The sequence below is a fragment of the Sceloporus occidentalis genome, unplaced genomic scaffold, assembly GCF_023333645.1.
Source record: "Sceloporus occidentalis isolate IW3139 unplaced genomic scaffold, rSceOcc1.0.p SCAF_4, whole genome shotgun sequence".
NCBI classification, from domain to species: domain Eukaryota; kingdom Metazoa; phylum Chordata; class Lepidosauria; order Squamata; family Phrynosomatidae; genus Sceloporus; species Sceloporus occidentalis.
Window position 1 is genome coordinate 166,400,572 of NW_028316984.1, and position 27,679 is coordinate 166,428,250.

A 27,679-nucleotide genomic window follows, 5' to 3' on the forward strand; every position below is an offset into this window, starting at 1 on the left:
AAGGGGCCTGGCTGATGCTGCTGCTGCTGCTGGGCTGCTTCAAGATGGCGGCGGCGGCGGCCTCTTCGCGGAGGCTCTTCGAGCTCTTCGTCGCCCGCGTCCCTTGGACCTCGGCGGCAAGTGAGTCACAGGCCCTGCCCTTCCTCTCCCCCTTTCCAACCTTTCCTTTTCCTTCCCTTCCTTTCCAATCTTGCTTTTCCCTCTTGCCTTTCTTTTCCTTTCCTTTCCCTTCCCTCCTTTCCTTTTCTTTCTCTTCCTTCCTTCCCTTCCAAACTTTCCTTTCTCTTCCCTTCCTTTCCAACCTTTTCCTTCTTTCCTTTTCCTTCTCTTCCGTTCTTTCTCTTCCCTCCCTCCCTCTCTCCCTCTTCCTTTTCTTTCCAACCTTTACATCCTTCTCTTCTCTTGTCTTCCCTTCTCTTCCTTTCCCTTCCCTTCCTTCTCTTCTTTCCTTCCTTTCCTTCTCTTCTCTTCCATCCTTTGCTCTTTCCCTTTCTTTCCAACCTTTCCTTTCTTTTCCTTTCCTTTCCTTTCCTTTCCTTTCCTTTCCAACTGTACCTTTGCTTCCCTTCCTTTCCTACCGTTTCTCCTTTCCTTTCCTCCCTCCCCTCCTTTACTTCTTTCTTTATCTTCCTTTATTTCTTGCTTTTCCTCCCTCCCTTTCCTTCTTTCCCTTCCTTTCTCTCTTCCTTTCTCTCTTCCTTTCTCCCTTCCTTCCCATCCTTCCCCTCTCTTCCCTTCTTTCATTCTTTGATCAAGCTGCAAGGTTTTTAATTTGAAAACGTTTCAGACATAACAGAAAAACACCTGGGCCCATTTCTGAAGGCCTTTACCAGACGCAGTGCTACTCATCTATATTTGAATGCAGTTGTGCTTCTTTCTTTCTGAGAGCTGTGTGTCTGCCTTCCAGTTCCCTGTCAGGTTTTAATGACCCCATGAATTTCACGTGGTTTTCTGAAGCAAGGAATACTCAAGAGGTGGGTTTGCCAGTTCCTTCCTCCGAAATAGAGCCTTCAGCCTCTGGTCCTGGCTGGAGGGGGCTGGCACTGCTTACCTTCCGAGATCATACAGGATCTAGTGCCTTTAGGATATTTATTGTCTGCCTTCAAGTCATTTTGGACTTATGGTGACCCTAAGGCAATCATGGTGCCACAACAAACTACCATTTCCAGAATCCCATGGCATTGAGACATGGCAATTAAAGGGTGTCAAACCGGATTATTTCTGCTGTGCAGATGCTTGCTCTCGCTCTCTGGGTGACAGATTCTGCATTTGTTCTTTTGTTAAGACAGTTGCTTCTCTCCCTCCACAAGCAGGATCTCTTTCCTTTCCTTTCCTTTCCTTTCTTCTTGTAATTCCTCTTCAGTATTTTGCCATAGCTTTTGAATAGGAAGGACCCACCAGTCTCCTTCAGCAAGAGCCCCACATTAGAAAGAAAGAGAATGAAAGGCTAGAAAGAGGCTGAAAGGGAATGTTAGCGGAAATTGTGTAGGAAAGACAGTATATTGATTAAGACTTAAAAGACTGGACTCAAAAGTTCATCCCCCCCCCTTTTTTTTTTTAGTTATGACATTCACTGGTTGATGTGAGATCAGTCAGCCTCTTAGTCTGATAGACTTTGCAGGGCCATTGTGAGGATAAAGAAGGAAGACAGCTATGAAGACTGCTTTGTGTTCATTGAGGGAGAGATAGGATAAGAGCGTAACTCATAAGGCGAACTTGTATTAAAATAATATAAACGCTCTAAATTACTGCACATCTTCACACAGTGATTTTTCCAAATAACTGTTTGCGGAGAGGTTGGAAGGCAAAGATTGCTGAATTAATTTTAAGAGTAACAGGTAGCGGTTGTGGCGTTGGACTGCAGTTTGAGAGGTACAGGTCCTAAGCCATGAAACTCATAGGATGACCCTGAACCAGTTTCTCTTTCAGCCTGACCTGTCTCACCTTGTGAGGTTTAAACTGGAGAGGAGGACAGCCATATACACTGATTTGTACTTTTTGGGAGAAAGGGATAAAAATAATCAAGATATGAAAATACTCTGAACTTTCTGCGCAGCATCACAGTGACATCCCAATTTGCAATCTGAATACAACTTATCCAGCATGGATAACTACAGGAAAACAAACATTTGCTCATTCTTTCCATTGGTATTTCTGTTTCAAAACATTCATTGTAGGAAATGTGTCCTTCCTTCTGAGGATACATGGAATGACATCCTTGCATTGCACCCCCAAGAGATAGGATTTTCTGTTTCAAAACCACATGTTGGTAATTTGAACTTGGGTTTTCCATCTTTTTGAGGAAGATACAATGTGTTTATTAGGCTTGTATACACCACTCTTTCATTCTAACATCTGGTTCTGATATTGTTCATATCAGCCCTAAATAATTTTCCATTTCCCCACTGAAGGCACTCTGCAACATGCTGTTTTAAATTCTCTTATTTAAATGTAGTCTGCTATTTTTATATGCCCTTGTTTGCAATTTTAAAAGTGCTTTAGAGTATTGTTTTTTCAATTATTTATTTCATCATATTAGTCAACAGGCCTTTATGGGAAAGTAGGGTAGAAAGCTAATAATAAATACTTGCTTAGATTGCCATTTGTTATCAATCTGTGGTGGTGGCTATACATGTTGCAAGTCATGGAGATTAGGTGTAGCCTAAATTCAGATAGAGGTATATGATGACACAGGAATTACATAGCTACAACTAACGTGTACTGGCCAGTGCTAGTATTATATGTGGGGAAAAAACTATGTTCAGCTGTTTGTCTCATTTCTGTGTGGGCAAACATTTTATAACTGTAGGGCGAAGTTAAACGTGTAGTAATCTTGGCTGTAGCATGCATAAGTAGCTGCGGAGGTCCCAGCCTGATGGGAATGTTCACCCCTGGTGTCTGAGGTATATTCCCTTTTCATTTTTTAAAGCCAATATTGTGCATAGTACCAGGCAGTTGTATCTAAATTCGTATTAAAATTTCCTACAGGCTTCTAATGTAGCATCACTTCAGGGCCTTGGGAGAAATTCATGTGCTGGCTCAACTCAGTTGCTCAGAATGCTGCTGCCTGTTTTTGTGTACTGTTGTCATTAATCTTGTGAGGCCCACCAATGTTGCCCTATAAACTTGTACCCAATCCCGAATAGCTGGATTTGTCTTAATGGTTTTTGCCTTCCTCTTTTTACAGATGACGTAAGGGAATATTTTGCACAGTTCGGTACTGTCAAAAAATGCTTATTGCCATTTGTAAGTATTATTACTATTATTTATAACCAAAATAAAATATTGTTTAAGTAGAACTTTAGATAGAATATTTGACTGATCTGTAGAGTTACTGTATACATACTTTTAAACTGTAACCAGTCTGACATGGTATTTAGCATATCACCTCTACCCCTGCACTTTAATACCTCAGTAAAGCTAGTTTCTCAGCTGTGGAAAATTAATTAAGTCCAGTATAAAGAATTAACACATCTTATTTTTACATAGTACTATTGATACACATGCTATTATAACTTAATTTTAGTTAAAAATTTAGACTGTGGTTGTGAAAAATAGATTAAAATTAAATAATGGTATTCAGTGTTACAAAGGTGGATTTTCACTTATGGAATAAACACTTCCAAAGGGTTTCTTAGTTTTGTGGATCTGCAGTAGGGAGGAGGAAATTGGTTAAAGTCTGCTCCCTGAATGGCAACTATGGGCTGAAGGGGCTACTTTGATACAGCCTAAGTCTCAGTACATAAATAAAACTGAATTTATGTATCTATTACATTTGTATGCTGCCTTTCTCCCAAAGAGGGACCCAAGGCAGCTCCCAGAAAGAGTCACTAAAAACCCAGAATAGTAAAAATAAATAAATAAAAAAACATTAAACTATATAAAATTATTTAAAAGGCATACAAAGTTTGAAAAGAAAGATAAAATATCCCATAAAAAGGCTCCTCACTTATAAATTAAAAGCTTGCTTAAACAAAAGGGTATTTGCCTGCCAGTGAAAGAAAAGCAGGGAAGGGGCTAGGCTGGATTCCTGTGGGATGGCTTTCCAGAGTGGGAGCAGCCACTGAAAAGGCCCTCTCTTGTGTCCTGTGATGGCGGTGGGACCAAGAGAAAGTCTTCTCCACTAGCTCTAAGGAGGGCTGTATGCAGATGATGGCCAACTCCATCCCATCTGATTTCAAGGAAGCTGTCTTTGTACTGAACCAAAATCTCCTGTTAGTAATGGACTGGATGAGGGCAAACAATTTAAACTTAATCCAGACTTGACAGAGGCTCTCCTGGTCAGTCATAAGGCAATTTAGGGAGTAGGGATGTAGCCTGTACTGGATGGGGTTATACTGCCCCTGAAATCTCAGATTCATGATTTGGGTGTTCTCCTGGATTCAATTCTGAGCTTCAATGACTAGGTTTCAGCACTGGCCAGGAGTGGATTATTGTAACACACAGTGTGCCTTTGCAAACTGTTTAGAAACTTCAATGGGTTCAAAGTGTGGTGGCCAGAATGCTGACTGGAGTAAGTTACAGGGAGCATATAACCCCTCGTTGAAACTGCTTTACTGGCTATCAGTTCATTTCCAGGCACAATTCAAAGTGTGTGTGTGTGTGTTTTAAACTGATGCAATGCTTACCTGACCTACTTGTTTTATTTCATATGTGCATATTGTTAGCTTTGGGAAAGTTTGCTAAAACATGTTGAATTCCTTTTTTTTGTGGTGCAGCACCATATCCCTATTGACTCCATGGTATGCATGCCACCAAAAGGAGTTGATTTAAACTGACTCCTGGTGATGCGGCTTGAGACTTGTGGCGGCCTGCTTTGGGAGTGGGCTGTGTGGTCCCAGCTGGAGGCTGCTCTTTCCCAAGTCTGCTTTGCTCCTGAGAGAACACTTCTCTCTAGGTACTCCAACATGACTTCTAGTGGAAGTTTACCATATAATCACATGGGAGGACCTAGGGATTCCTAGAGAGAACATACTAATCAAACAGCCATGAATGGGAAACCAGGAAATGTTGGGGGGGTAGGGAGGCGGGGTGGCAACTGTATTTGGTTCAGTAGTTGAAACACTAAATTTACATTCAGTTTTCTGGATAATATTGTTGAGTCAGGTTAATTTCATTTTTGAACAATTTTCCACCCTTTGACCATCCCATGGGCTGCACTATTCAGTGTACTGAAATGCCAGCTTGAAGTAGCACTGGATCACTTACTTTCTCCATTTCTGCATCCTTGCTTGCATTTGAGATTTTGGCAAAAATTAACAAAAAATAATATTTCAATAATTTCAATGGGGGAAGAAGGGCCACACTTTCTCTAGCCCTGCTACAAAAGGTGCAAAGGGCTGATATGTGATTTATTTAAGCACACCAGGTCATAGTTAGAGAATCCAGAAAGTTTATTGATATCTATTAAACAAAATCAATTAATGTAACATGTCTTGGCTGATAGGATAAAGAAACAGGATTCCACAAAGGCTTCTGCTGGGTTGGATTTTCTACAGAGGAAGGTCTCAAAAATGCCTTGCAGAAGGACTCTCATATTTTAGAAGGAGTTAAGGTAAGACATTGGTACTGTAGATACTAAGGTTATTCTTTTTTGACTCAGCTGTTCATGTGTATGACAAGAGTTGTATCTGAACTCTTGATTTTTAGAAAACATTCAAAAATAAGGGCAATTGTTTGAAAAAAATGGTATAATTAAAAAGCTTTGTGATACTGTATGCATAGCTCCTTTGAATTATATTTTCATCTATGCCTGAAAATAATATAGCAGCACCTTGGATGTACAAGACAGCTTTATAAATGTTAAAAAGAATTTGTTATGGGAATGTACATTAGTAAACATATGCCTGCCCTACAAACTAGTACAATAGTTGATTAAGGGTTTGAAATACATCTTTAAACTTGCAGAAAGTATTTTATGAAGAATTGGTTTTGACCTGAGCAGAATATTGCCTCCAGAGTGATTTTTGAGCTTGAAATTGTAATAGATTCAAGTAATTTCTACTGTCTTGTAACCAATTATGTGTATTAAATCTTTCAGCTTGATGTTAAACACCAGAGAAATAGAGGATTTCCAGGACAACATTCAGACCGAAGAATTGCTGACATCAGTTAAAGGAAGGATATTTTATTTCACTGCTATGTAAAGAAACAGAAATAAACTTGGATATGTATTCACCTCAATTAAAGGAATCCAGCTGTTTCTATAAGCTTATGATGAATTATACAATCACAGCAGAGCAAGTAAATCACAATACCCTTCCCCCTTTCACATACAACTCAGCAGAAGCAGGATTCATTATGTACATGGAGAGTAGTATCAACTGGAATAAGCAGCTTTAACTAAGAATAGGGTACATCAAGCAGCATATTCCAAACATAACACAAGAGAACAGAGCTCTACCTGTGCAAAAATAAAGGAGAATGGCACAGCTAGTTCTCAAAATACAGAACCTATAAAATTCAGTGGTCCAATTTTCACTTTCCCTTGGTTCTGTGGATAAAATTGTCCTGTTAGACTCATCACACATTATAGCCACCATACATGAGCTGCCAGTTGATTCAGACAGCCCCCTGTAGGGTAGACATAAATGTTCAAAGTAGTGAATTTAGTCTCACTACTCTTTCCTTCTCTTCTTGCCTTCATGCTCATGTTCTTTAGGGCGGCTACTATCAGAAGGCCTTTTTGAGCCCCCATGCTGTTTGGCTTCCTCTAAGAATTTGTCCAGACCAAAAGGATCTTCCTCAAACTGAACTGGTCCTTCTCGACCTCTTTGTCTGCGATCTGAGCCAGAAAATTCTTTATCAGGGACAAACCTGTGAGAGACAAAAAAATACCAGAAGATGCAGTACAGTAGTTATAAATACAATCTCTAAAACTTCAGTTTTATGTATGTCTTCATACCTGTTTGTAGTTTTTATTCGTGCTTCCAGATCATCTCCATACATGTCCTTATCCACATTTTTACTAGGCCTGTAGATATTTTGGGCCATGTCTTTACCACTTCTCCAGGGCTGGTCATAAACATTGTAAATTTCATCTTCTCCTCCCGCAAAGCCACTGTCCATACCCTATCAGAATACAAAAGCATTCTGTGTTATTAGGATACTATCCTGAACAAGTTATTCATGAATCAACATTGCTACACTGAAAATTAACCCCTGGATCCCATCCTTGGAGAAAGGTGGGATATAAATTCTATTAATTAAACTGACTACATTAGCATCAGAACACTATATTCACTGGCAGAAAAGAATATCCCTATAAGAATGTTTTAAGTTTGGTGGTCCTTTCCTCTTTTTCTTTTTTAAAAGTGATTCAGAACATTTCATACTAACATTACAAAAGACAACAAGGGTAGAACTACTAGGGTGTTGAGTCTTGATGTAGCTGTTCTGTTAACCCTTGCATAGTCACCAGTAGAAAACTGCTGTCTCATACTTTCCCCACTAGCTTAACACTAAATAAAACCCTGTACCCTCCAAGCCTGGAAGGCAGATTTGATTATGTAAATTAACAAAGGTCAAATTTCCTTAATCTCCTACTTGTGCAGTCTGACCCTACAAATGTATCTTACTAGAATTAACTGAGAATTGTAGGCATTTTAAAAGTTCATACTCTACATCCAACAGCAGAGATAGGTTGAATTTTTTGTGTGTGTGTGTGGGGGTTACTTTATCTAGCTCCATATGGTGATGGAAGGAGTTGCTTACCTTACTTTGGTTGAAGAGCCTCTGATCATACTGAACTTCATTTGATGTTCGAGGATTGGGAACACCCAAGGCAATGACTTCACTAATATCTCTGTTCTCATTCCTTTGCAGCTTTGACCTGGGTAAACAGTATTGTATATTAGATTTGTTGCTTTATGCCTTCAAATCATTTTTAATGATGGTGAACCTAACTTGGGGTTTTCTTGGCAAGAGTTGTTCAGAGGAGGTTATGTTTTGTTAGTACATACATACATATGAAATAAGCTGTGAAGTCTACTGGCTTGTTTATATTCTAAATAGGAAGAATATTTTGCATTTGTCTTTGGTGAGATATACTGCAAGAACAGATTCTGAATTTCTAGTTCTAAAGTTCCTAATTCTAGTTCTTATATCACACACTGGATAATATCACTTGATCCTCAAATCGGTTTCCCACGTCCAGAATAGTAATGGTTGAGCACAGTAATCCCTTGCAATCCTTCACAGCAGAACATGGTGATCTAGTCAAACTGTGTTTGGACCTGTGACAAATGCTCTCTGGATCAAAAGGAACCCAGGGGATAACCCACAGGTGTCTACATGCTCTGTTTCTGGTGATCACGTTGACACACTGGTGATCAATAACTGTGGGTAGAATGGAAAAGACAGGCAGTTACAACTCACCTCACTGTGTTAACAAACCCTACAAAACTAGCTTTTTTTAATCAAGTGAAGAAAAGTATTGGATTTAAGCTAGAGAGGCAGTAGGAAATAGAAGGCAGTAGGAAAAAAGAGGAAGACTGCATGGATTTAATACGAGAAACCACGGTCATGTGTCTGCAGAAGCTGAGCAGGGAGGTTCAGGATAGGGTGACTTGGAAGTATTTCATATATAGGCAATTAACAACGAACTATCCAATGCAATGAAGAAGAAACAAAAAGGAAGCAGCGTATGAGTAGCAATTTGTTTACCTTGGAATGTGAGTCTTCGTGAACCTTGTTCAGAGAACAACAGATAAGCTGGCAACTCAACATTGCTACTGTATTGATGACAACAGAAGTAAACTTAAGCAAAATAAGCAAAAACATACTGAATAGTAACAATGACAAGTCTTGATGGAAATGAGGATTATTTGGGAAAAGATTTTTAAAGCCCAGAAATCTGGGAAGAAATCTTTAAGGAAGTGAGAGAGAAAATAATTGATAGCAAAGATGCAGAAGGGGAACTCGTAGAGAAACTGGTATCTATACAGTAGAAGAGGACTGCAAAGAACATGAAGAGGCCCAGGTTTAATGGGAAGTGATGGAAACAGAAAGAGGGCAGCCCAAAAGAATGCTAAGGAAATGTGTGACTGGCAGGAGCTGACTAAGTTTAAAAGGCTTAATTTTGGAGAGAAAAATACAGTTTTGCAGAGTTTTAGTGAGATTAAAGGTTTTCAGGCCGAAAAAGAGTGTGAGACCTGGGAGTATGGAGAAGGACTGGTGACATCTGCCTAGAGAGTTGCTGCAGATGGGGAATACAAGAAAGAATTCAAGATTTATATGGACTATGAGCTTGAGATAATGTATTCAATATAGTTTTTCTCTATTGCCCAATTCTTGGAACGGTTAAGAGTGGGTAAACCGTGGTCAGATATAAAGGGTAATAAATGAAATTTAAAAGATCTTTCTAATCTGACTTTGAGATAATATGTAGTTTAATGTGTTAACTGGTGAAAAACATTTGGTATATTTAAAAAAAATACACATATATGTATTTTAAAATACATTTAAATTGGTCACCCTCTCAGCACAAATTAATTTGTCCTGCAAAGAAAGAGATTTGGCATGAATAGTGAAGACAGTGAGCTAGGAAAATAGTCTGTATGATACAGCGGGGGAGGAGAACCTGTCATGTTTCAGCAGCAGCTCTTTAGCCAAGCATCACTTCTGAAACAAGTTTGTGTGTCTGTATACAATGTTTATAACTGCTTTCCCAGGTGTCAGTCTTTCCTTTCATTAGAATAAGTTGATTTTCTTTCAAGTTGCAACATTTCTAGAATTCAGTATGTATGGGCAATGTGATGTTTCCTTGTACATCTTTGGATCTTCCTCTGGGATGGCTGAAGAATAAATGAGGAACCAGTATCTAGAATCTGTGCCTCCATGTTTCACTTGAAGGGTTCTTTCTCAATTATACCACAGGAAGTGCAGAAAAAAATTCATGCACAATCACTAACTTTCTCTGAAGGTATACTGCTATCAGTGTGCCAATTTGCTTTAAGGAAGTCATTGTACAACAAAACTTCAGGATAATGGAGCCGCTATATTACAGCTAATATGAATACCAGTCTATAATTGCTTCCATTTCCTTTGTCTGGGGTTAAGTACCAGTTGTATACGAGTTGAATGATGTTACCTTTTGTCAGGTGCTGCTCTGGAAAGATTTCGGTCATGCTGTCTCTCTTTTCTTCTGTCATGTCTAATTTCATCACGTTCTCTAGCTTCTCCATCCTCTACAAGTACATTTGAAATTCAAAATGATACATAGCTATTATTGTATGTATTGTTTATTAAGTAATACCACACTGGAAAGTGAAGTAAACATTGAGAAAATGAAGGGTCTAACATTTCTGCACCTATATGAGATTAGACTAGGTATTCTTTCTCTGGCCCAGAAACTTTAGAAGAATCAAAAATGTTTACTAAAGATTATATGCCACAAAATGGAGTATGGAGGACATAGGGCAGGCAGGTGGTGGCTGCAGAGAGCTGTGCTGTGTGCAAATGCCCCAGTTAGTGTTAGCTGACACTAGTGCTGAGGAAGCATTCTTTCCCTTCCTTCTCCTGTCTCAGTCTCCTTTCCTCCTGATGAAGAAGTAAAAAAATAATAAAAAAAAAAAATAAGAGGAGGAGTTGAAGCATTTCTGATAATAGATTGGTCTGCTCCTGGTCTGTGGCTAACCAGCCACAGGACCAGCAACACACAGGCCCAGCCAGCTTCTTGTCACATAGCCATTCTGCTGTGAGGAGGTGGTGATCCAAGCAGACACCCTGGGTATTCTTGGACCACAGGTTAAGAACCACTGATTTATGAGAACCAAGCAGGAGGATAGGAGAGCAATACCTTTTTCCACATGTGTTTTGATCCCAGCTCTTCGCTCCCTGGCCTTTTGCGCCATTTCCCTCAGTTTCTCTTCATGTTTCTCTTTTTCCTTCTGGGCCATCTTCCGTTCCACTTGGGCTCGCATCTCTACAGCCTCACGAGCCTGTACAAATCGAAGAACAGCAACTGTAAGGATACCTGGCTTTTACATTTTCAGTTGCAAGATAAACAACATATGTAACCCATAATCTGTAGCCCTAAGGTGTTTTGGGCCAAGCAAGATAGTAACAAAGTATGGGTTTAGAGTTCCTGCAACATGAGAATCACAGTGTTCTCATTAAAGTAACTATCCAAAAATTTCAGTGCTTCTCAGATTTGTTTCATGGGGAAAAAACATTCCAAAAAATACAGTGGAGAGCAAACTAAGGCCTGACCTTTCTGTCAGCAATGTAGAGAGCCTCAGCCAACTTGGCAAAGTTTTCATTGATATGTACTGTCTGCAGTCCTCTACCATCCGCAGCCAGGCGCTTGTCTAACGGAATTGTATAACCCTGGAGTGAAAACAAATAAGACAATTAATCACTGGGAACACACATGGTCCGCAAAGAAACCTGTCCCAAATCCCAGAACATGCATCTGAGGAGGCAGGATCAAGTCTATGAAAGCTCATGCTACCAACTTCTTCCTTTCATTAGTCTCAAAGGTGCTACAAGATCCTGTTGCATACTGATTTCCCAGACTAATACAGCTATGTCTTTGAATTCCAAATCCTTGCTGTTGTTTTTGTTGTGTGCCTTCAAGTCATTTCCAACTTATGTGGTAACTCTATCACGGGTTTTCTTGGCAAGTTTTGTTCAGAAGGGATTTGCCATTACCTTACCCTGAGAATTAGAGCATGTGACTTGCCCAAGGTCACCCAGTGGGTTTCATGGCCGAGCGGGGAATTAAACCCAGGTCTTCAGAGTCATAGTCCAACACTCAAATCACTATGCCATGCTGGCTCTCATCCTTACTTCTCATTAGAATGCTCCAGTAAACTTGTTTTCTGAATAGCTACACAAAAAGATTCATTAATTTTATCTACCAGTTTTTGAAAGATAAAGAAACTGACTGTTACACTAATACTATGAACATTTTGTAAAATACACAAAGGTCCTTTTATTAGAATTAATTATAGCATTGATAAATCTAGTTTCAAACCATCTTTAAACTTCCTTGATTTTATTCATACAATACAAAGATCATTATTCCTAGTTATCTCTTACTAGAGAAAGCAAAATAAGGAGGACCTTTTCCCTAGAGTGCATTCTTTCTCTCTTTGTTTGCTCAAATGATGCCTGCCACAGCTTGCTCTCTTCTTTCAACCTTCAGGTCCTACCTAGCATTTTCTGGCTGCTTCTTCCTTTTTGACAATCTGTTACTAGCTGTTCTTTCTTGAACAACTGCTCTCAACTGACTGACTAGACTGAACTTTATGGCCTTATACACTTTCCAGAAAAGGGCCTCCTGGCGATCAGATACTCAGTAGTTAGAATTTCATGTTCACCTTACAACCAAACTTCACTAAAATGGATTCATTCACTGATCATACAGGGTTTACAACGTGTAAGCTAATTGTCCCCAACAAACTGGGTACTCATTTTAGCAACTTTGGAAGGATGCAAGGCTGAACTGATCCTGGATCCCCAGCTGAAATCAAACTCACAACCTTGTGGCTGTGAGTGATTGAGTGGCTGCAGTACTGGCATTTAACCACTGCGCCACCAGGGAGCCCTGGTGGCGCAGTCTTGATTCTTAGTTATCTTTGTTATCTTGGTAATCTTGATTCTTTGTTATCTTGGTAATCCTAGCATACAAGGGCAAAGAGAGTCAAAACTTATCATTGCAACCTTTATGGAAGAGCTAGTTTACTGACCAACAGAAGCTTTAAAGTACAGTGGACACTTGTTATACGCTGGGATTTGATTCCAAGATCCCCTGTGGATAACAAAATCCGTGGATGCTCAAGTCCTATTAAATATTTTTTATTAGAGTGGGGTGTTATTCATAGACCAAAAAAGGGTCTGATAGGTCCAGAGAGGGACAGTATTAGTTTGGGAGTCTAGAGAAGAGAGACTCAGTGTAGCCAGACTCTGAATGAGGGGTTTCGGTTACATAATTTCCTGAGGGATATTATAGCCTGTGTGGCTGAGTTATTAAATAAGATTTAAGAACAAACCTGTATATATGTAACCAAGAAAGACACAGTAACAACTTCATGTCCAAATTACCTTTTTCCAGTCTGTTTTAAAATAAACTTTCATTTTTGTTTGAATAGCCACTTGGCCTGTGTTTTGAAATCAAACCACGCTATTGATCTTTAGAAACGGAGGGGTGTGGGGCCATCATAGGAGAGTATCTTGGGGCCCTTCACATAAATTACGTGGGAGCAGGGTCTGAAGAGCCAGTGTCAAGGTAAAGGGTGGGCAGAGACCTTCACATAAATTGGTGGCAGCGGTGGGATAACAAAAGTCCCAAACGCCTGCCACCAGGGACGTAGCCAAGGGGGGATCCTTGGGGTCCGGACCCCCCTTTCATTAGAAAAATGAATGGCGCGTGCTGCTGCACCGCTACACCCAAGCCCCATTATAATGGTGGCACTTAGTCTGGATCCCCCCCTTCCTAAAATCCTGGCTACGTCCCTGCTGCCACAATAGAAAGGTTGTTCGTTACATAGCAAAATGGTGTCCCTTATAAAAAATGGAAAATTAAGGTTTGATATTTGAAATTTATACTTTTCTGAACATTTTCAAACTGTGGATGCTTGGATCCAGTATAAGAAGGGCTTACTGTAACATTCAAATGACAGACACTTTTAGTATTTTGGCCAAGGATGCAACACTAAATATTGAGATTATGATAAATTAATTACCTTTGCATTTTTCCAGTTTGAAATGCAAGGAGGAATTTTCCATTCTTGTTGCTCCTTTACAGTCATCTGCACAGAGAAGAGATAAAGAGATTTTAGATCTTTACCAATGGGCAGAGGATTCATTCCCATTGTAAATTATAGTAGCATAGTAATCACGAAACAAACATAATATAAATATCAAAATAAATGCCAACTGAAAACATAGCAGATTCCCCCCCAGCAATTGTCATGTTCAGTTTTCCTCAATAATTCAGACCAGAACCACTGCATTTTAAAAGTTCCTATATTACTCATATAGAGTTCCTCTATATTAGAAACTCCTGGATCTCTGGGGCATTATTTCAAAGGTACAAAGTTACAAAGCTAGGAACTTCCTTGCATCATCCTTTCCTAGTGCGCTTACATGAACATCATTTTGGGCTTGAAAAGGAGCAGTTCAGAGAGTGATGTGTTCACCTACAAATTCCACCATACTGCCAAAATACCTAACAAAACAAGCAAGGTTTATCAGGCAAAGGTCCCTGCACCTTCTTCAATATGGCAACCAAAACCATAACTGGCATTCCCAGCGTGGTTGCATCACAGTTTTTTATAGAGGCATGACAGTATTGGCAATTTTTTAATCCTTTCTAATTATTCTTAGCATGAATCTTCTGAATGACTTTCATATGACTCAAGCAGCACAAAGCTAAATACTCCAAACTCTGTGGATTGGATCTAAAAAAAAGTCAAGAACATAGCTGCAAAATCATTACCTTTCTGCTAGGAGAATGCATTACAGGAGCTGGAGGAGATGGTGGCCCACGCGGAATTTTCTTGTTAATCCTAATATGTAAAAATCATTGCATAATTAGGACTTTTTAATTCTCCATCCCCTGTCCCCCCCCATGATGTAAGCACAACTTCAGAAACTCACTTAAATCGTGGTGGTTCCATTGGGTCCTTTTGCATCTCCACCATTCTAATAACTCTCTGTTTTGCACCAGAGTTGAAAGCCACACCCTGCTGTGATGGTGTGTATCTAGAAAAAAAAACAAGTTATATAACTATCAACCAGCAGTACAGACCCTCTTCCCATCTGGATTGTAATGTTATTTGTTATTGTTATTTTTTGCCAGTGTTTCAGTTTTTGTTAAAAGTTACACACCTTCATAGGTGTGCACAATGAGGAGCGTGATTGTGATTTTGAAATGTGCATACACTGACTAGAGCGCTCCATTTCAACTACAGGACAGAACCTGATGTTCCAGTTCCTATACAATTTTACAGAATGGATAATAAAAATATATTTTCAACTGGATGCTCTGTATCTCAAACCCATAGTTTCATTGACATAATTGTGCTATTCAGTTTATGGACCATAAAGACCATCATATATTCGTCAAGAAAATTTTCATTACCAGAAAAGCAAAGTAGGAAACACATATAGCGGTATAGTTTACTCTGCATAGCCAAGTACATCATGTTCTCTATAATAAGGCTAGTATCACATTTCATTAAACAGCAATAAGGTCTCAACATTCTCATGTAACTGCTTGTGCCCTCAGATAATTATTGTTTTATATTCACAAAAACGCCTTGTATTAAACTTTGTATGCAGAAAGATTTAAACAATATAAAAGTATTGAATACCGGATGTACTGAGCTGGAGCTAGTTTATCTGCTGCTCGGACTGGCATGGCTGCTGCAATTTTCTGGGAGACAGACTTTTCCAGGGCTGCCCGGGTCTTTTCTGTAAGCTACAACAGAAATATTATATCAAGCCTTTGTGGGGAATGCAAGTGGCTTCAATAATTATATACATAATTTACTATAATACCTCTCTGACAGCTTCATCATCAGGTCTTTGAAGATCAGGGTCATCTACATTCATAACTTCTTTTGGAATCAGATCTGTGTATTTGCTGTAAATGACCTGAAACAATGAAAGCAGCATTAATGGTCTGGGAATACAATAAATAAAAGTAACAATAGAAGGTTTCTGGAGTTTTAAAATAAGAAAGGGAACCAGGTGAGTGTGCCATAACAGAATGGGTATCTGTCAAAAGGTGGGAGCAAATGTTAGAGACATTTTAAGAATGTTTAATTGTCAACCGCCAGATAGGACTAAACAAATTTCGTAATTCTAGAGTGTAATCTGAGATGATTGTATAATTGGTATTGTTTCATTTTGAGTTATAGGGATGTTTTACAAATCTGTTATCAGAAAGCCTGGCACAAATTGTTTCAAGTGCTTTGCTGAAATTAAGTGCCATCATCCAAGTTATCTTCCATGTTCCTGACCTCATAGTGAGACCAGCACTCACTTTCAAATTTCAAATGTCTTTTTGAGAGCTGAAACTGTGTTTCTTGCTGTAAAGAGCAACCCCATTTTAAATTTTTCATATAATTTTCATAGTGTCTGTTAAATCTGTATAGAGGAAAAATGGAGCTCTATTCATGTAAACAGTACACATATGAAATATCTCAGTGCCCTAGAGTAGTTAAAAATGTCTGTTGTTCTTTTCCAAAACACTGTCTCTTCAACTTCAAGAATTATTGGTCCCCCCCCCCCCTTCCCAGCATGGTGTAATGGTTTAAGTGTTGGGATGACAACTCTGGAGATCAAGGTTTGAATCCCTGCTTGGCCATAGAAACATACTTGGTAAACTTGAGCAAGTCACATTCTCTCAGCTTCAGAGGAAGGCAAAAGCAAGCCCCCGCTAAATAAATCTTGCCAAGAAAACCTCAAGTCAGAAATGACTTGAAGGTACACAACAACAACATAAGCCGTACTGACATCTCCCAGGAGTCAATAAAATTGCACATATTTTTCTTTGTGGTCCTAGTGGCCTCTAACTATGAAACTTCTCCCAGGTCACTGTGTCATACCTTGGTAGCTGCTTGGTATTTCCATAACAGGCAGCAATACTAAACATGTTTCTCAAAACAAACATACAATTACATAGATTGAATGCCGTGAATACTAGGGAGATACTGTAACATCTAAATTCCTTCTTCATAAGCAAAAATTTTATAAGTATGCTGATAAAGAGAAAGAATGACCATGACAAATGAAATCCTCCTGCATCTGGAATTACGTTGTGCTACTTATTTAAACAAACTGTTAACATTACTCAAGTTGGTAACATTCACCCAAAAGATAGATTGTTCTAAGTAGCACCTCTCAATCTTTATGGCACTTTGGCACTTGCACAGCTATAAAAACAGACCTGCAGCCCAAATAATTTTCTGCAAGAGCCATTTAGCAATTCTCATCCAAGGATTCCAAAATTAACAGCCCCTTAAATGAGTATCGATAGAAATACATTTTACAAAGCCAAGTGAAGGGCATTTGAAAAGCAATATTTCTTCATGGTAATTAATTGTAAAAACACCAAGATTCTCAAACCATAAAGAACCAAGTTCACTCACAGGCCTGTTACAAATGGGCAATAAGTACGGATTGGGTCCATATTAGGATTGGAAAAGGGCATCACGTCCGGACGCCCCTAACCCTAATACAGACCGAGTCCGTACAAAATGGCGGCGCCCGTTCCACATGCCACCATGTTTACGTAGCGGACGCACTGCGTCCGCATGTCACGTGGCACATATGACACTGCGAGTGCGTCATTGGCGCCTCACGGCATCATATCCACGCCGCAAAGAGAAGCGCCATTTTGGTGCATCTTATTTGTAGCGTGGAGGAGCCTCGCGGTTTGGATGCTGGGGCTCTTCCGCGCTGCAAATGAAGGCGGCGGCAGACTGCCCCTTCTGGGCGGTCTGTAACGTGCAAAAGAGTTCAAAAATATCCCATTCTCTCAGCATTAAAATAAGTAAACTCCAAATATGATAAAACCACAATTTATTACCTGTTGTATATGAGACAAGTGGCAGTAAATGGGGTGCCATGTTGCTGGTAGTAACTGGCTTGCAATTAGCCTCTTGTCTGCATATCTGTAGGGAGCAAAAGTTGTCTCAAAGCAGCTAGGTATGTCCTGCCTGTTGTAAAGCTAATGTCTCATAATTCCTTCACTATTTTATATGAAGGTGGTTGCTCAAAGGTCTCTGTTTCTGCCTTCCAGTCTCAGATCTCATTCTAATGCACAATGTGCAACATATGTTAGTTATCCATATGTATGGAGGCAAACACTGAGTATGCTCTTGCTACTCTTGCATTTGGAAAAACAGTCCATTCCACTGAGGAAAAGAGGAAGGGCAGCCATACTTTTTTTTTGGGGGGGGGGAGTGGAAGGAAATGACCTGATCACACTTATGAATTCCGGCAACTCTAGAATAATTAATCCCAATTCCTCAATGCTTTTCACTCTCACTTTTATACTTCACAGTGATGAACATTTGACCTCCTATTTTGCTCACTAAAATCAAACATGTAATTTGCCACTTCTCTGGGTGAGTAGCAAGTGAATCAAGCAAGTTCAAAAACTTCAAGCTATACAGTTCTGAGGTAGCTGTACATATGTGGTGTTCTCCTACCCTGAAAAAGACGACATGGCTTTTTAGGGAGAAGCTAAGCTGCACACTTCCAGACCATATATAGTGGGCCCTCTCCTTATGTGGGGGATCCGTTCCGGACCCCCACCCCTGTGTAAGGGAAAATTCACGTTTGCTCGCTAACCATAGGAAACAATGGGGGTATGTGCAAGTGTGCACACCATTCTTTATATTTTCACGCGGCTTCTGCATAAGCAGAAAGCTATGTATAGAGCGTCCGCGTATGGCGCGGGCACACTGTACTGAATTAAGGAAGAATATAGATGTGCACATAGACTAATATGGCGGATAATACCGCAGCTTCTAACACCACTGTTGTTAGGTTCCTGTATCCAAGTGACAGAGAATCTATCCATGTATTTAGCTACCTGTTCTTGATTGAAACAAATCATAGACACGAATCACTGCTACCCTGAGTGTCAGGGAAATAGCCGTGTACTGAGGAAGCAACCAAAGGAGCCTGATGGGCACAAACCACTTTAGTACAGTTGGCCCTTCTTATCTACGGACTTTTTTATCCACAGATTCAAGCATTCACAGTTTGAAAATATTCAAACAAAGTATAAATTCCTAATAGCAAACCTTGATTTTCCAATTTATATAAGGGACATCATTTTGCTATGCCATTGTATTTAATGTGACTTGAACATCCACAGATTTTGTTATCGACACGGAATCCTGGAACCAAAACCCCAGCGGGTAACAAGGACCCACTGTAATTAGCTGCCAGAATGAACAGCATCACCTATCCCTTAATTATGCGAGGAAAAGACTCTCACCTTCTGGCTTGTTAATACTAACAAATGAGATGACAGGGTCATCCTGTTGAATGTATAGATCAGGCCTCCGTGATCTTGACCAAGCACTCTTTTACGTTTGGTCAAAAATTTGTGATATGCAGACACTAGGGATACATTCTTGTATTATTTCTTATGAATGCAGTGAATCATAGAGTTGGAAGAGACCGCTAGGGCCATCCAGTCCAACCCCCTGCCATGCAGGAAATCTAAATCAAAGCATCCTGACAGATGGCCATCCAGCCTCTGCTTAAAGACCTCCAAGGAAGGAGACCCCACTACACTCCGAGAGAGTGTGTTCCACTGTCTAACAGCCCTTACTGTCAGGAAGTTCCTCCTAATGTTGAGGTGGAATCTATTTTCCTGCAGCTTGCATCCATTGTTCCGTGTTCTAGTCTCTGGAGCAGCAGAAAACAAGCTCACTCCCTCCTCAACATGACATCCCTTCAATTATTTAAACAGGGCTATCATGTCACCTCTTAACCTTCTCTTCTCCAGGCTAAACATCCCCAGCTCCCTAAGTCATTCCTCATAGGTCATGGTTTCTAGACCCTTCACCATTTTAGTCACCCTCCTTTGGACACGCTCCAGTTTTTCAATGTCCTTTTTGAATTGTGGCACCCAGAACTGGACACAATATTCCAGGTGGGACCTGACCAGAGCAGAATAGGGTGGGACGATTACTTCCCTTGATCTAGACACTATACTTCTATTGATGCAGTCTAGAATCACATTGGCCTTGTTAGCTGCCGCATCGCACTGTTGACTCATGTTCAACTTGTGGTCTACTTGGACTCCTAGATCCCTTTCACATGTAGTTTCATTCAGCCAGGTGTCCCCCATCCTATATCTCTGCATTTCATTTTTTCGCCCTAAGTGCAGTACCTTACATTTCTCTGTGTTGAATTTCATTTTGTTAGCTGTGGCCCATCTTTCTAATCTATTCAGGTCATTCTGAATTTTGATCCTGTCCTCTGGGGTATTAGCTATTCCTCCTAATTTGGTGTCATCTGCAATTTTGATGAGTATGCCCGCAATTCTGTCATCCAAGTCATTGATGAAGATGTTGAATAGCATTGGGCCCAGGACAGAGCCCTATGGGACCCCACTAGTCATATCTCTCCAGGATGAAAAGGAGCCATTGTTGAGCACCCTTTGGGTTCGGCCAGTCAACCAATTACAAAGCCATGTAACAGTTACCTTTTCTAACCCACATTTTACAAGCTTGTTTGCAAGAATGTCATGGGAAACCTTGACATTCTTTGTTATCAAAAAAGCGGTTTGACATATTATACATTAAATACTAATCGCAGCCTTCAACACTACACTATTGGACTTATAAAGCATCAAGCATCAGTCCCAAAACATCTGCCAAATACAGTAAACAAAATAATATAATTTCCTTATGTATGCTCCACAGAAAAGTACTCAAGAATTCTATTACCTTGTCTTTTGACTGTCCTTGCCGAGCTATAGCATCATATTTTATTTTTCCTTCTGCATCGACTTGAACAGCCAATGCATTTGACATTTTCTTTTTTCGGCCCATGTCCAGAGGATACTGGGCAACATGAATTTCTGGGAAAGCACCTCCATCTCCAAAATCCTATACAGAAACAAAAGTGGAAATAATTAAGGAATTGACCCAAGAGGAAAAAGACACTATTATTATTACTGGAATGTTCATTCAAAATGCATAAACTAATCTGATATTATTTGATATACTTTTGGCGTACCCCCAAACCTGGATAAGATACAACTTCTGATGCTCCTACCAAACAGCCTTACCTTCACTCCCCAACAAAGTGCTGGTAAGATCCCGTTAGGTGTGCCATCACATGTTATAAAGGAAGCTCTTGTTCAAGAAACACAAGGCATTATTTGCTCAGACATTAAGGAACTAGTTAGACAGTTCCTTAGTTCTCAGGCTGTGATATAAAACTAAGATTATGGGGTGGAGAAAGCAGGCGCAAAGGAGTTGCCTGGGTCAATTCTGGTCAAAAGAGGATCTGAACCCCGCCAACCCCATAGCCTGCTCTGAAGGGGGCCCACAGATGCAGGGTCTGACCAGTGCCAGCCAGGAGTCAGGTTTTCCCAGCTCCTTTTTGCTGCAGCCCTTCAAGCTTCCAGACACTTTGTAAATGTGCGTCATGTAAACATCATGCCTCCAAAACAGCCAGAAGCAGCTTCATTTGGCCTGTGTGTTCAGGTCCAAGATTCTAAATGAATTTAGTCAGTCAAATTTGCAATCTTTGAGAAATCATACATCAGAATAGGGTCCTCATGAAGAAACCACAATTCTAGAATGTTTAGCAAAATATTTTAAAGCATTTATCAGATATAACACCTAATCTTCAGTGTCACCAACAAATAAGCACAAACTATGTCCCCCAAATCAGTGTTCCATGCAGTAACTGGTTCATATGAGATTGAGTGGAAATACCATAGGAAGGCAAACTAATAATGAAAAATTAGTTAGAAGAGCTAGGAAAGCTGTTCTGTTCAACATACATCAAGGCACTGATGTAGATAAAACGTAAAGGTAACAGTGGTTGTTTGATTAAAAGCAGATTAAAGATTAAAAGTTTGATATTTCAATGAAATATCAGAGAAGATAAGATAGCTTTCTCTCTGCTTATGTAATAATTGCCTTGCATTACCATCTTCTAAAATTACTGCAGTACAGGATACCCCATTTTCACCAAGCCTCCCCATTCCCCAAAGACTGCAAAACCCTTCCAAGTAGTATGCAATATGGCAAAAATGAGCAACAGCAAATAAAGGGTAATGGTGAAATCCTTGTATCTCACCTTGCAAAAGCAAAAAGCCACCATAAGCTACAATACAATAAGTGATAACAATGTCTATTAAATTCATTTCAAATGCAGGCTGAATTCCATTTTAATTCAATTTCCACAAAATGTGAAAAGTCAAAGGTGGGCGGTGGGTGGGTGATATTTCTGCAAGGCATTGTACAAAATGATAGGTATTATGGAGACAATTGATTGCAAGAATTAGCGAGATCAGAAGTACAGCTGTACATGTATACACTTTCAGATAATCTTGGCCAGTATCCTGTTAATTCAAATCACACATGCAATAGTCCATTATGTGAGCAGTTTCACTTTTCTCATATGGGGAGTAGAGGGCACCAGGAGAGACAGCTATCTGTTTGAAGTTGCTTATTTCTTCAATTCATCACAGGAGGGAGGGGGAGGGAGGAATCCTTGGTGCTTTGAAAGAGTGGCTTCAACAATGTCTATATAATAGGACATGACTGTCTGACCTGCCTCTCTCCCAGAGCTCACGTGGCTCTTGGGACTGCCATTCTATCTGTGGAAGCCATGCAGTGAGGATAAAGCAGCTGCAAGCTGGCAGCCATCTCTCCAGCTACTGCTAGCCTTTCTGCTCCTATCCTTGTGATCGCTCAGATCTGAGGAAGCAGACAGAAGTCTACGAAAGCTCATGCTAGTAATTCTGTCTGTTAGTTAGTCTCAAAGGTGCTGCAAGATCTCGTTACATATGCTACTGAATTTAGGTTAAGATATTACCAAATGTATCAAAAAGGTGGAAGTGCCTAATTTTCTTTTCAACAAAAAGGGAAAACAGAAACAGAAACACAAAACAATGGACTGAAGTACTTGGAAACTGGCCTGGATATAGAGAAGAATATACGCAAAGCACCACTTGATATTAGCTTCTTGAATTATATGGGGTGCTGGCTCAGATGATCCCTTTTTGGAAAGACAATGTAGGAATGGTGGGTGTGAATAATGGGAACAGTGTGCTTTTCCAGATAAATAGGATTATGTGGGGAACTAGTTTCAGAATCTTTAGATTCACTCCCTTCAAGTCCTAAGTGCTGTGTCAAATTTCACCTAGCCTGAAACAGACAGGCCAAATAAAGCAATTTCCGGCCGCTCTGGGGGGATGGCATTCAGATGACATATGTCCCTAAAGTGGCCGGAAGCCGCTTAAAAGCTGCGCCGAGGTGGCAGGAGCAGGACAATCCATTCCTACAGGTGGACCATTTGCAACCGTTTGGAAGTGGGTTGTCCAGTCCCTGTGGTCCTAGCATGACTGGTACTGGAAAAGCCGGAGGCCGTGCCTTCCAGGCCATCTGCTTCAGCCCCTAGTTTCCTTCCCATATATCAAATGTTTCAGAAACTTCACACAGAAGGTACTCTTCATGGTTAAGATTCTCAATGGCTTAAAGTGTGAAATGTAGAATTCTGTAACCACTAATTAACAGGGTAATCCTTCTTAGAAATAAGTTCTTTTGTGTTCAATAGAATTTACTCCCCAAAAAGCATGCACAGAATTACAGAATATAACAATAATAATTATTAAAAAGGGAAATAAATAACAAATTTGCAAAAAAGAAAAGTTGTTAACAGATATTTGCTGGAATCTCTTTTGTGTTTTCCACATATGTACGTTTTCCTATGGAATCAACTACACATTTTTGTCTGATGCAGAAAGTACACATTCTGTTCAAGGTTGTAGAAGGGAAGTTCTGCATGTGGTTACCATTGCTGGATTGTAAATTTTTGTACAATGATGTGTATGTGAATACACACACTTCATATTTATGTGCACAGCAGATGCACAAGTGCAGTGACTGCTCATTTCGTTGTGCAATGTTGCAATTCATTAATATGTGACATTGTGTAACCACCACATAATTCTGCAAGCATAAAGTTCAATTTCTTCTCACTTATTTCTTTTTACATGTTTACAATAACTTGTTAGGATAGGGTCTTGGCTGGTACAGGTATTTCAACTCTGTTAACTTAATATCTGTTGTCTTCTGCTAGATATTTGTTTGTGATACATGACTCCAAAGCACATTTACTTTGAGTTCTTTTTGGCAATAACCTTGAAATAACTGTATCAAACGTAAACTTTGTACAACTCCTTTTAACACAGTTCTCAAAGACATTTCTAAACACATTATTGCTATTGACTCCTAAAGCTTTTTCAGTGTCTTTTGCAATCATTAACATGCAGGCTGTCACATGAAGCATTTTATTTCCATTTCACACAAGGGGGAATCAAGACCAGGAGATAACGATTTCTCTACGATCAAGCAATCAATGCACAGTACAGGTGGAATGTTAATCCAAGCCTCCAAGGGCCATATCCAACCTGAATTCCAGGTCTGTGCAGCATAATGCACCAAGCAAATGTACTGCACCATAGATGCCAGACCATTTGGCCAATCCAATGAACCCAACAATTCCTAGATTTAGGGCTACTTTTAAAACCCTTGGTTTTGAGTGAAATCCAGCAACATCTGCTTGCACAACAGGACATTCTCCTCTGGTCCTTCCCCTGCAACACCATTGTGTTCTCCAGAGGGAAACACTGACCGATGCAAAGAAGACTGCTGGGGGTGGGGAGAGGGACAGTCTTCCCCATCCAATTAACAGAAGCTGTTTCATTAAAGGACCAAGATGGATTCCACCTTTTGTTTACCATGATTTTGTTCTCATCATTCACAGATTGAATTTCTTGCAAATTTATTCCTGTGACAAAGACACTTCTGCAACATCTAGATGATACAGTAGCCAAACTAAGTTCTGTGAAAGAAGAGTATGTTCAGAATTTTAAATGTTTCTGCCTCACATCAAGTTATCCATGTAAAATATGTTACATGAGAATATAAGAAGAGATCTGCTGCATCATTTTAGCAAGTGCTAGTCTACTGCTATTTCCAATAAAGGCCAGACGTCTAAGTGTCGCCTTCCCAATAAATCTTTTTATCTCTGGTTTGGCTATGGGGCATGGATGGGCAGGCATCATCATCAACCACAACCACCACCTTGATTTCTGATTTTTTCTTGCCTCTCCTCAAGGCAGTAGGTGGGGTACAGCATGTTAAAATATGAAACAGTTGAAAACACATAAAACCAACAGGTAAAATACAATACTATAAAACCATTAAATACACTCATAATATACAAATTAAAAAGTCATGATTTAAAACTGACTGGGTATGCCTGCCAGAAGAGATGTCTTTAATGCTTCTTTGAATGCAGTCAGCATTTTCAGCTGTCATATTTCGTCAGGCAGGTCATTCCACAGACTGCGTGCAGGACACAAAAAGGCTCTCTGGGAAATCGTTGCCAGTTTCATCCTGGCTGGCTGGAGCAAACATTTCTCAGAGGACCTGAGGTACAGGGTGGCTTGTACAGGAGCGTAACCTGGACCCAAACCATGTACACCTGAATGGTATCTAGGATGAGTGTCTAAACAAACAGCAAATGAAAACATAACTGGAAAACACATATTGGTCCTTTTACAAAAGAGAAGACTCAAATTTTCAAGGGTAAGTAAACCAAACCATTATTTATAACTAGGACACCATATGGTATTACCTACCTCCAGCATTCGGGGTATCCATCCCTTCCGGTATCCATAAGGGGGTGGCTCCCTTCGTGAAGACACCAACGCAGTCTGCCTTACTCTTTGTGACCTTGCCCTCTCTTCTAATTCCAGCTGGTCCTGAGATAGCTGAGTTGGCGCTGGTAAAAAACTAAGCAAACACAGAAGAAAAATTCACATTTGTACATAACATTTGACAACACATGCAATATACTTTTGCTATCAAAGGATTTGAAAAAGAAGCTACAATTCTTTCTTTGCTTATAAGGAACTGGTTATAATATTAGTGCAGTCTTGATTGTTTCAGCAAGATGCCATTTGCAACTAGGAAGAAAAGGCTAATCTTCATTCTATTTCTGTATCTTATCATCAAACTGAGAACTAAACCAGCTTTTTATAGACAAAGGCGATGCCACGAAAAACCCACAGACTTTGGCTGGCATTAGGAGTGGGCAGAGACGTGAAGGCAGGGGATAAGATTTCAGAAACTATTACCCTTGCTTCTCCTCCCAGGGAAAAAATTACAGTTGTTCCAGTGAAAACACTGCAACATTGAAGAAAATGGAGAAAAAACTCTCTTTTGAAATGAAAAATGGTTTTTAATACAGGGTTTTATTCACTCAAAATTCTAGGAACAGAATCTTACAGAATTAACAAACATATCTGCACACACAGTAAACATACACAACACTGGCGTTCAAGATGCAGTTTTGCACCTAGTGGGTTCTGCCATGTTCATGTAAGGAGCATATATGGACGACTTTATTGCTTTAATACACCACTGAAGAGTCCAATATTTTACAAATTTCCAAATATGACTTATCTTTAAACCGAGTTTGCGAGTTCATGAGTCTGTTCTGCCTGAATACACTTCTTTATTGCTTCAGTGCCATGGGCTTTATGCAAACCGAGAAGCTAACCTCTCCTTCCGAACCCTCTTTCCAATTGCAGAACCAGGGAAGGGATTTGGCTCCATTTCTAAGGTCTGCAGGAGAAAAAGGGAGCCCCACAAAGATTTCTCTCTTTATGCTGGCTTTTCAGGTTCGGTAACTGTCCAATTACTGAACATGATGAATGACTACCACTGGCAACTACACTCTTGGATTCGAATTACTAGCGCAGCTGCAAAAATGGAAGTGGCTCCCTTGAAACCACTATCGCAGAGCTGGTATTCAAATGGGGAGATATATTCTACATCTTATAACTGCATTCCCTATGCTATGACTCTGAAGAGCAGGGTTCAAATCCCTGCTCAGCTATGGAAACCCACTGGCTCCAACCCACTCAGGGTGACTGGAGGCCCTCCTTCTCCAGGACATGTCCTACATTTAACCTCTTGTCCAGGAGGGATTTCGAAATCTTTGCCACTTGGGCATGACTAAGGCCCTGAAGAGACAGGCCAAGATAAAGCTGCTCCAGTCCTTAGAGAGGAGCATGGCTTTGGTTTGGCTTCCAGCCTCTTAGGACACATGCAGCATTTAAAACAGCATACTCCAAAGTGACCCGAAGCAGCTTGACTTTGGCCTTTCTGTTCAGGGATTTTCAATTCTATGAATGTTAACAGCTATTATTTGGGAAGGTCCTACATTTTACTCGTTGTCTGCCTCTTTGCTATGGAATTCTGGGAGTTGGAGTTTGTTGTGGGGCCCAGAGCGGAGCAGAGCTCCGCTCTGGGCCCCACAACAAACTCCAACTCCCAGAATTCCATAGCCTTGAGCCACACAAAGAGTTAAAGCGGTTCCAAACCGGGTTATCTCTCCAATCTAGATGCAGCCAAGGGGCCTTCTGTAACCCTGAGCCCAGAACCGTTTCACAAAGCCATAAGAACAAACAGGGATCCATTAAACAAAACATTCAAACAAATACACAGAGAAAAGCGCGACGTCCCGCTTCCATTTCCTAATAAGCGCCCCCTTCGCAGCAAGAAACCAACCTGGTCAGCGCCATCTTGTCTTTCTCCTCCTCTTTCCTCCCTTTCCTTTCTCCTCCTCCTTCGAGGGCCGGTTAGGAAATGACAGCCTCCTCCGAACTTGCCCGGAAGCCAGAGGCACGCTGGGAATTGTAGTCCGCACGCGGGCGTCCGTTGCGAACGGCGGCGTCCGCGTGCGGCTAATATGCGCATGCGCAGCAGTGCGATCAGAGGACGAGCCGCTTCTGCGAGTGTGTTTTTGAACAGGCTGCGAAGCCGTTGGCGGCAGACTAATGGCTCACGGGACTTGTAGTTTTTTAAATAATAATAACAACAACAAATTATTTTATTTTTATTTTGTTATGATTTTAATAATAATGATGTTTTTATTTTAATTTATT

General features: G+C 40.3%; 2 protein-coding genes across 2 annotated transcripts; one reads left to right on the top strand and one right to left on the bottom strand.

Annotated features, from left to right (window-relative positions):
* The first annotated feature begins 9 nt into the window (after nt 1-9).
* On the top strand, nt 10-6,128 carry LOC149315001 (SRA stem-loop-interacting RNA-binding protein, mitochondrial-like). Its single transcript, XM_089522300.1, has 4 exons — nt 10-120; nt 3,188-3,246; nt 5,447-5,554; nt 6,041-6,128. Exons 1-4 carry the CDS (start codon nt 15-17, stop codon nt 6,113-6,115), a joined length of 348 nt encoding a protein of 115 aa, XP_089378426.1. The 5' UTR covers nt 10-14; the 3' UTR covers nt 6,116-6,128.
* SNW1 (SNW domain containing 1) lies at nt 6,108-27,406 on the bottom strand. The gene is made up of 14 exons (XM_089522298.1): nt 27,303-27,406; nt 25,367-25,520; nt 20,427-20,588; nt 15,508-15,603; nt 15,321-15,427; nt 14,605-14,709; nt 14,444-14,513; nt 13,689-13,754; nt 11,212-11,328; nt 10,799-10,940; nt 10,091-10,187; nt 7,714-7,831; nt 6,905-7,071; nt 6,108-6,816 (listed from the first exon to the last, which is right to left on the bottom strand). Exons 1-14 carry the CDS (start codon nt 27,314-27,316, stop codon nt 6,618-6,620), a joined length of 1,614 nt encoding a protein of 537 aa, XP_089378424.1. The 5' UTR covers nt 27,317-27,406; the 3' UTR covers nt 6,108-6,617.
* Nucleotides 27,407-27,679: the final 273 nt, after the last annotated feature.

What these genes read in the sequence shown, in the direction of transcription:
- LOC149315001 (XM_089522300.1), top strand. Translation starts at nt 15, where the DNA reads ATGCTGCTGCTGCTGCTGGGCTGCTTCAAGATGGCGGCGGCGGCGGCC. An exon ending in CCCTTGGACCTCGGCGGCAA is followed by an intron (nt 121 to 3,187) that starts GTGAGTCACAGG and finishes CTCTTTTTACAG; the next exon opens with ATGACGTAAGGGAATATTTT. An exon ending in ATATTTTAGAAGGAGTTAAG is followed by an intron (nt 5,555 to 6,040) that starts GTAAGACATTGG and finishes TAAATCTTTCAG; the next exon opens with CTTGATGTTAAACACCAGAG.
- SNW1 (XM_089522298.1), bottom strand. An exon ending in CAAACTGGAAAAATGCAAAG is followed by an intron (nt 11,329 to 13,688) that starts GTAATTAATTTA and finishes TTTTCACTCCAG; the next exon opens with GGTTATACAATTCCGTTAGA. An exon ending in CAAAACACATGTGGAAAAAG is followed by an intron (nt 10,188 to 10,798) that starts GTATTGCTCTCC and finishes ATGTACTTGTAG; the next exon opens with AGGATGGAGAAGCTAGAGAA.